This window comes from Catharus ustulatus, chromosome 2 (assembly GCF_009819885.2).
Source record: "Catharus ustulatus isolate bCatUst1 chromosome 2, bCatUst1.pri.v2, whole genome shotgun sequence".
NCBI classification, from domain to species: Eukaryota; Metazoa; Chordata; class Aves; order Passeriformes; family Turdidae; genus Catharus; species Catharus ustulatus.
Genome location: NC_046222.1, coordinates 70,086,633 through 70,096,537, shown reverse-complemented (window position 1 = coordinate 70,096,537; position 9,905 = coordinate 70,086,633). Strand labels below are relative to the sequence as shown.

At 44.7% G+C, this 9,905-nt stretch overlaps 1 protein-coding gene across 1 annotated transcript in view; it reads left to right on the top strand.

The window, feature by feature from the left end:
* The first annotated feature begins 1,059 nt into the window (after nt 1-1,059).
* Nucleotides 1,060-9,905, top strand: part of KLHL1 (kelch like family member 1) — a 183,349-nt gene continuing 174,503 nt past the window's right edge. Inside the window, exon 1 of the mRNA XM_033053069.2 lies at nt 1,060-1,582. Coding sequence (XP_032908960.1) covers nt 1,095-1,582 — 488 coding nt within the window. The 5' untranslated portion in view covers nt 1,060-1,094. The remainder of the gene's footprint in view (nt 1,583-9,905) is intronic.

Sequence of the window (9,905 nt, the reverse complement as noted above, 5' to 3'; positions counted from 1 at the left end):
ATCGTTAACCTGTAACCTCATCCAGTCTGCATGCAGTCTATTAAGTCTGTACTCCTATGATTCTCATTTTTGTGTTTACTGCTGCTGATACATATGCTGTTGTACTTTATTTTGCTCCCAGTAATAAACAGCTGTCTCAGAACCAAAATACCAAGGTGAGGAGACCTGCACTGAAGGGAGAAGAGGAGGAGGCTGTGAGGGGTAGTTAGTGACCTGTCGACTTACTTACACAACGAAACCTGAGGCATCTCTTTTCCCCTCTGTTTCTTCACACTGACGGCCCCAAAGCACATCTGCGTCACATGCAAGGGAGGGGGCGGCTTGGCGAGAGGCGCCGAGATAGACAGAAAATTGTATACTGAGGACCTTGACAGCCTCACGGGCGGGATTTTTTTTTCCCTCCTACGTACAGTGCATATAAAGGAGTCCCGATTTTTTTCTGTGCCAGCTCTCAGGCTTTGCCATCCCAGATAACAGCAGGCATGGGGACTCCCCAGAGAAACGGGATGGGAAGGTGGGAGGTGGAGAGAGGCTTCCAGGTGACTTTTTCCTCTCTGTCTGCGCTCGGTCACGGAGCTCTGCGAGACTGAGGAGGTGCCACCTGCCTCCCGCTGAGGCTGCCGCCGCCGCCGCTCTCGGGGCTGTAGCTCGCTCCCCCGTTAATCAGATTAGCGCGTAGTCGCAGCCTCTCTCGCCCGCTCTTCCCTCGCAAGTGTCCGTCCCCCCTGAGAGATGTCTCTCATTTCTGCCTCTCTCTCCTCCCCTTTCCACTGATCACCGTGCGGTTCTCGTCAGCTCTGGGCATCTCTCCCTCTCTCTTTCTGCCTCTCCTGCTGGGTGTCTCTACCTCCTCTTGCCTCTGTGCATCGCTCCATCCATCCTTTCTCTCCCTCTCCGCACTGGTGTGCGCGCATCTCTCTCCGCCCGCCGGCTGCCACCCCTCGCCCTGCAAGCCCAGCGCTGCCCGGAGGAGCCGCCGCTGCCGCTGCCGGAGCGGGGCCGCCCCGCGCTGCCTCCGCCGCCACCGCCCGGCCCTGCCTGGCCGCCGTGAGTCCCGCCTCAGCCCGCGGCCGTCCCCCGCCCTCCGCGGCACCATGTCCGGCTCCGGCAGGAAAGACTTCGACGTGAAGCACATCCTGCGCCTCCGCTGGAAACTGTTCAGCCACCCCTCGCCGGCGGGCGGCCCGGCGGGGGGAGGCTGCCTGCCGCCCGACAGCAGCTTCGAGCACTGGGGACCGAGCCAGAGCCGCCTGCTGAAGAGCCAGGAGCGAGGCAACGGCGTCTTCTGGAAGAAATCCGCCTCCTCCGCCTCCTCCTCGGCGGCCACCACGGCCAGCCCGCCCAACGGGACGCTGCTGCCCGCCGGCGGCCGGCCGGCCGCGGGGCACTGCCCGGGACCGCCGCCGCCCCGCACCATCTTCTACGTGGAGTCCCTGGAGGAGGAAGAGGAGGAGGCGGTGCCCGGCGGGATGGAGGTGGCCCGCGAGCCCGAGAAGCCCCTGGCGCCGCCGGAGCGGGAGGAGGCGCCGGGGGGCTGCGCCGATGGAGGCAGCCGGGCAACAGGTGACGGAGGCGGGCACAGGTAGGGGAGCGCGGCGGGTGCGGCCGGGTCGGTCCGGGGGCTCATCGCGGGGCACTGGCGGGGCTGGGGCGCAGCCGGGCCGGTGTGCTGGCGTTACCGCGGGAGGATGAGGGTCTGGGCACGGGACGATTCCTCTGTTTCACCTGTCACGGTTTGGAGGCGGAGGGAAGGGTGGCTGAAAGGCTGCCGAGAGTCCCAGGAGATCGGGCAGATTCATGGTCATGGTGCCGCGGACCAGGGATGCTGCCCTTCGCTTGCCCCTGGCCTTTCCTCTGCTCCTGGGCTGCGGCTGTCCCTGACCTGTCCCTGTCCCTGACCTGTCCCTGTCCCAGTCCCCACCTCCGCCCCGCTCCTGGGCTGCCCCTGCCCGAGGGGCTGGCCCGAGAACAGGCGCTCTTCAAAGCCGGCGCTCCGCGCTGGGGACCGTCGCTACCCAACTTTCTCAGAAGTTTATTAAAACGCTAGCGGGAGGTGGTGGTATTCAGGGTTATGGAATGACAGGTGAAAGCTCGAAAGTTAAAAGCGTCCGCTTTCCTGAAACTCGGTGTTACAGCCTACCTCAGAGAGAAATGACTTACAAGAATTTTACGGGTCATCAACCGAGCGGCACCCGAGAGGATATAAGAACAAGAAAGACACATCCAGATTCTTGTGTTTCATACAAACGCGTTAATGTTGGGTTGCTTTTCCTTCCCGTTCCCTGCCCTCTTTGCCCCCAGCTGAAACAGAAATTAAAATCCTTATAAAGAAGGAAATGGAGCTAACAGAGTGCTTTCATAAAAACTCTGATACGGATAGTCCTAAGGGTAAAATGATTCATTGCTTTAACTCTGCTTACCCCCGCCTCCCCATGGTTAAGATTACTTCATATTCATTTCCCTTGTATTTTTTTTCCTATGGACAGAAATGTACTGTTCTGTTTCTAAACATGAAAAGAAATAAATTAAATTATTTTTATATTGAAAATAAAACATTTAGTATTAAATATTTTATTACATGAAGGGACAATATTGTGCATGCTTGGATTAGTACAGCTGTAGATAAACATATGTGTGTGTAACTTTGTGTATGCTGCACCTTTTCAGAGAGCCCTAAAGTATATATTCTGTCCTTGAATCTCTTATTGTTTTGTCAGTTAGCATAGTTGGTTTCATAGGAGCTACATAATTTAAACACGTGGAATAGCTGCAAGTGACTTAGGGTATATTTTTAAAGCAAAAGCAATACTGAAGTTTTTATGAACATTGGAGGTTGTTCTGAGCCACAAGAAGGTGCTTATCCTAGGATTCAATTCAAATTGTTATTAGATACACTACAAAGACATGTAAAACACCAACCCTAAAATTATATCGTCAAGGTTTTTGAAGAGGGAATGGGAGGGGTAAAAAGCTGTTAAAAATATACTCTCATTCTATAGACTTTTCACTTAGGTGTCTCACTGATCTGAGATTCTGTAGAGATCTGCAGACTAACAGAAACTGAATTTTAATGGCACCACGTGATTTGTACATAAGAGTTGACTTGATAGAGTGTATGTACTCTGTGACATTATCTATCTGATTACTGCTCTTACTGGTCTTGATTTTCATAATCCATTTATTCCACGGTCTTCATTTATTGCTACTGAAACAACGCATCTAGTCATCAGTAGCTCATAGTCCTGTTGAAGAAAAATGCTCAGATTTGCTCAGATTTAAAATAACTGTGCCACGAGATGTGATTTTATTATTAATGAAAATGCCACCTTTTGAGGTATGAAAATGTTTAAGATAGTTTTAGAGTCTAAGAATTGTCTTTCTGTTTCTCATCAAAGAACCTTTCATTTATCTCTACGAACTTTGTATGCTATGTCAAGAGCTGGTCAAGTGCTGCAAAAATGGCAGTTCTGTGCTTGAAAGTTCTATGATCCGACAATCTTAATAACGCCTTGTAAAGTTACGTTTCACTCATTCTGTAGATATAAGGCTTTATATATATTTTTTTTTCTGCTATTGACATATATGTACAAGTGAAAGTTACTTTTTGTTTTTTATTTTTGGTGTCTACTTAATATTCTTGTACCTCCAAAAGAGTTTTGGTTGGTTTCTTGGTTTTGGTTGCTTTCTTGTTTGGGGTTTTTGTTTGTTTGTTAGGTGGTTTTTTGTTCTTTTTTTGGTTTTGTTTTTTTTTTCCCCAGTTGGTCTTCTCAGCTTGGTACATGAATGTTGTACTGGTATCCTTTTTCAGCTCAGCTGGGTTTGTTTTTCAGTAGAGTTTTAATTACTGTTTCTACATCTAAGCTAAACACTAAGCTGTAGGATCTTGAACTCTCGTTTTTAATTTTAATGTTTTGTTAGATATTGTGGGATTTATTTAATGAGAGATTATGGTTCTGTACTAATAAATACATTCTAGTTTACTGAATCGGGTTTTTTGCATGTTTCTGAAGAACGTTTTGTCATGTCAATTGTACAGTACATCTATGCATAAGTAAGGTTACACGGATAGTCCTACTGGCATTTAGAAGACTGAGGGGTTAGATGAGGCATGCTATAAAGTACTTACCTAATTGTTCTATTTTCCATATTGTATCTTTAAAAAAAATGCTCTATGATTAACAATTAGACCATGTTAGATCACTGTCTGCTTGAAATTGCTTGGAAACATGAATATCAAATTAGTTTACAGCTGGCATGACAAAATTGTCAATAGATGAAGTGGATATTTAAAGATTTTTTTTTTTAATCTTCATTTCCTAAGACAAAACTGTTAGGAAAAAAAATCTGTAATACGAATTTATGATTCAGATTTACAAATCAGCCACAAAATGCTTGGAAAATACCAGTGCAAAGATTATTGATACATCCATCAGAGCCTCAAAGTTTATAATGGAAATTTGACATGATCATGATGGCTTTTTTCAGGTGACATGTTAATCAATCTCCAACATGAATGGGATTCACTTAGTAGGCAGAGTTAGTATTTTAATCCATCCTTCCTGAGTAGGTGGTAGCATGTTTTGCTTGCCTTACACTGTTCAAATCCTGTGAAGATGTAATTCCTCATGAGCCCTTGGCAATGTTCACCGCTACAAACAGTACGTGCCTCACAAACTAGTAACAGATTTATTTTAACAACAGTCCTATTTTACAGTGGAGGGGTAAATCAGAAAGAGAGACAAAAGGAAAAAAAAGCCCCAAAACGTTAAATCTATTGGTTTCAGCGCATATAGCACTCTTCTCCCACTACTTTTCTCTGTTCTCAGTTGAACCCATAAATGATGAGCCCATCTACAAACCAGTTCCAGACTCCTCTGGTTGTGTGCAAGAGGAGTGGAGAACACAGGATTCAATTAACATTTTGTTTAAGAGACAGCTCCGGGAAGAATATGCCAGATTTGTCTAACCCACATACAGCAAGCACTAACAATGCAGAAGTCTTTCATAAAACATAAGAGAGTTTGAAAATACAGCTTCTGAAAGAAGATGGCAAATCCTCCCACCATTAGATACTGTCTAATAGTGTACTGTAAAGCAAGAGGCAAAAGGACTGAGCACTGTGCCTTCCTCACACAACAGTTTCATGCTCAAATATTGAGTTGCTAGAAAAGTAATGAGGAAGCCATTTTACTGTGTTTCTATTGAGTTTGTCAATGGGAAGTAAAAAATTCAGTATTAATAGGAATCTAAAGGGTTAATAAGTGAGAGAATGATTTTCTAATTCAAATATTAACTGAGAAATTCTGAGTTTGCAAGTCTCTGTGATCAAAACGATTTATTTAAATTAAATCATTATGATCAGTGTAGAATCAGGAACTTAAAAATGTGCATGGTTAAACTATATGATCAAAGTTTTTGCATAAGCATTTCTTTTGTATTTTTCTGTTCTGAGCCCACAAATCCCACATTTTGATGCTTTTGCCCATTATTCTCTCTCACTTCCTAGTCTTCCTTTTCTCCTAGCAACCTACAACCTAGTGGTTGGCATGCTGCTGTAGAAATTTACGAATTTCAAACCTGTCATGATAAGCAACATTCTCAATGAAGCTTTATGATTTAATGAGAAAATACTTTGACCATTTAGAAAATGCAGATAAAATTGTCATAAAGATTTGCTACTTGACTACTTCATGACTGTTGTGTGTCTAGTCTCATGACAGGATTCAGGTCTCTGGTTCCTAAGTAAATGGAGTTTCCTGTTTACAGTTTTCATCTTGGTACCTGAACTTACAAGAAGTGTCAAGATACCTTCTTATGTCTTAGTTTGCCCTGTGAGCTCTCACAACTTCAAGTAATTTCACAACTGATTATGGCTGTGACCTTTCTGAGGTGCTACCCACACTTGAACCATAGCTTCTGCTGTGATAACCAGATCCTGACATTAGATAATAAAGAAGTCAAATTACAGCTACCCATGTTTTTATGCTCTCTTATATAGACTGCTTTGTTAAGAATTAATTTAATGCTTGGGGTGGAATATAGATCACACAATTCTGCATTTCTAGGTTATGGAATCAGAGGAGAATAATCCATTTGTTTTTGTCATGAGCCAGTTTTTCAACTTGATTATGAAACTTCTATAAATGGTTATATAACTTGTATGCTTTTATATTTATACTTTTAACTTTCCCAACAAAAGAGTCAGAGTTCTTACACAACACAGGCCACACACCTTTCTCCTCCAAAGCTCTTATACATTCTCAGAGGATGTATGCTTTGTGCATGGGATGCAGAAGAATTAGGTAATAAAAATAGTGCAAGACCACATAGCTGAAAAGTGTATATATATGTGTATGGAATTAGATAAGTTACAAGGAGAATCTAGGTCTAGAATTACCTAACTTTAAAAACTGGCAGTTTTCATTTGTTTTTTAACAAAAGAAGCAGAAGAACACTCAAGTCACTTCATATACTGTTATTTCTTTTGTCCTTCACTTGAATGCAGAACTGAAACTTGAGGATTCACTGTGTATCCTATTGCCATTTGAACTGATAGAATAACTGACATCAAAAGAAAGTTGTTAATTTTTATGTGAGTAATTACAATGGTGATTGTGTACTTTCCCTGCAGAATGATTGAGAAATTCAACAGCTGAAGATATGGCAAGTCTTTAGAGTCTTCCTCTGCATTTGTGATTCTAGTGACAAGCAAAGATTCGTATAACTTTCTTCTTGGTGCTCCCAAACTTATTCTCGCATTTTTCCCTTCTTTCCACAGTCTCAAAAGATTCCCAATTGCCTTCTTCAAATCCTAGGTTCCTTACTCAGAAATCATTACTTCGTTTTATCAACTTCTCTTACCATCTGCCTCATGGTTTTATTTACCAGATTACTTTCTGTCCAGTCTTGACTGTATCTTGTCCTAGATACAGTAATTTCACGACTATAAGGCGCACCCTTTTGAGTAAAATTTTCCTCCGAACCCGGAAGTGCGCCTTATAGTCCAGTGCATGTTATATGATGCACAAAGTTGTGATATTTGCCACCCTGGAAGTGTGAGCCACAATGGGGGGGCGGTGCTGCGGGAGCGCCGAGTGGCGAGGCGGGGCAGGAGCGGGCGACCATGGCTGGCAGGAGATGTGTGGGGAGGGAGGGAGCCAGCGCCGGCCCTGGCGTGGGGGGAACAAGGAGCTGCCGGCCGTGGGGAGAGCGAAGAGCCGCCGGGCGCCGCCGGCCACGGGGGGAGCGAAGCGCCACTGGCCGTGAGGGGAGCGAAGCGTCGCCAGCCGCGGGGGGAGCAAAGCGCTGCCGGCCACGGAGGGACCGAAGGGCTGCTGACTGCGGGGGCAGCGAAGAGCCACCGGGCACCGCCTGCCGCGAGTGAAGCGAAGCGCCACTGGGCGTGGGAGGAGTGAAGCACTGCCAACCACGGGAAAGTGGCAGTGCAGTCCCTGCGGCCACGGGAAAGTGGCGGTGGCGGCACAGTCCCTGTGGCCATGGGCAAGTGGTGGCAGTGGCGGCGCAGCCCTCGCGGCCGTGGGAAAGCGGCAGCGGCAGCACAGCCCCTGTGGGCACGGGAAAGTGGTGGCGGCGCAGCCCCTGTGGCCGTGGGAAAGCGGCGCCGGTGCAGCCCATGTGGCCGCAGGAAAGGGGTGAGAAGTGGCGGCGCCGCAGAGCCGAGCGAGGGACGGGCGGCAGGCTGGTTCCATGGAGCCGCGAGGGGGAACAGCACAGCAGGAGCGCCGAGCTGAGTGAGGGATGGGCAGCAGGCCTACTCCGTGGAGCCGCGAGGGAGAACAGCATGGCGGCACAACGGAGCCGCAAGGGGGAACAGCATGGCAGGAGTGCCGAGTCAAGCGAGGGAATGGCACGGCAGCTCCGTGGAGCTGCAAGGTGGAACAGCACCGCGGCAGCACGGAGCTGCAAGGCGGAGGCGGACCCGCGGCTGTGCCGAGCCGCGCCTGCCGGAACCAGGGGCGGGCAGGAGTGCCAGGGCCCACTGCATGGAGAGGGTGCCTGGGGCTGCCTTTGAAAGCCTATGCTGATCTGTGGAAAATGTTTCCAAATTGTGCACCTGCCAGTAAACTCCACGATTGCGGGTTTCCATTACTAATTTGTTACTTTATTGTGCGCGGCACGGATCTTCGCAGCAAAAAAAAGTGCGCCCTATAGTCTGGTGCGCCTTATATGATCTACAAAGTTGCGAATTTTGCCGGCTCCTGGGGGTGCACCTTATAGTCCGGTGTGCCTTATGGTCGTGAAATTACTGTATTTCCAAAAGTAAAGTCAAAGTTCCTGAAGTTCATTAACAGCTTCTTGGACCTCTTTTTCTTTTGTTTCTCCCTAACTATTTCATAATCTTTGAATTTCAATATCATTTAATCCTTCCTTTCTCTCCTTTGTCATTTTAAATAAAATCCTAATAGAATTCCCATTCCTGTATTTTTACCTCAGCTCTTCATTTTACTTTGTTCTCTGGTTTGGTTCATCACTGGCTGCCAAGTTGATGGTAGAATTTGCTGTGTTTAATGGGTCAGCAAGACACTTTAGTTTGAGTAACTTGCACAATCCGTGATGGGGATTTATCTTCTCTCATCTCATCTTTATCCTAGACGCACATTTTTGAATAAGGTGAATTCTCTTTCAGATGTTCCTATTTCTCATCATTGAATGTAACAGTAGTCTAAAGTGACTGTTCAGGTTCAAATGTTCAATTTAAATGTACAACGTTCAATTAAATTTGATAAAAAGAACATAATTTTAAGTCTACATGGCAAATTCAAACTGTTCTAAAAAGATAGAATAAAAGGGTAGAACTAATTGAATTTATTATATTTTCACAGTGTTAGTAAAAAGCACATCACCCATCTCAATAAAAGTATGGATGCTACTAGAAAACATGAGCCCATTAAACACACTAGGAAGCAAAAGACTTGACCAGTTTTTTGGTTGTTGCCCCTATGTACTTTCAACATTGTCAAAACCAACCGTTCTTTTTTCCTCTGGACTAACTTGCACTGTTTTGCAGGAATATTAAAAAAATACATTAAGAAAAGATTTGGTAGTGAAATTATCAGTTGCACAGTGAGTGACTGAATCAGTGAAATACCTTTAAAACTAAGGACCTCTTAAGGGTAACATCAAAGAACATTGTAAAAGGGAAATGGTTTTCAACCTTTTCGTAGTCAAAGTGAAAGCAAGAACAGAGAATAGCCGTCTTGGAAATCCAATTGATGGTGAATCTTTATAGATAAGTCTGCAAAAACACTCTTGACTTGAATATAATATTTTTTCCTCGATACAACCATCTCTGGAATAATAATGGTAGGAACCTATATAAGTATATATGCACAAATAAATATGTATCACCTGCAATTTCTCTCTTAATATAAACATTATAAGATTTGCATACATTAAAAGTGCATATAGGCATATAATTTATATAGTTTTTAATGAATGAATTAGAGTTGATTCCTTTATAATATTTTTGTGAGCAATGAAGTTCACTTAAATATTGTACATGGAAAAAAATTACAGCAAATTGTTGGAATCTTAAATTCATAAGAATGTTGCAGATACATACAGATAAACATACTCTTAACACATGGTCATTGCCTTCTAGCAGTTACTTCTTATCCTTGTGACACATTTTAAATACCCTGTTGGAAGCAGTTTAAATGTTTGCTCTTTGTTTTTCTATCTCAAGCTTGGATTTTTTAGGTGAAAACTGCTCCTTAAACGCTATACTGTGATGTTTTGGCAGAATTTCCTAGCATACAAATTTCTTGGTGTTGTTAGCACAATTTTTTAGAATACAGAATTGATGACCTAAAGTATTTACACTAGGAGAAGAACTAGATGTTATTAAAAGTTTCTGAAAGGAAATTTGTCCTGTAAAATGTTTA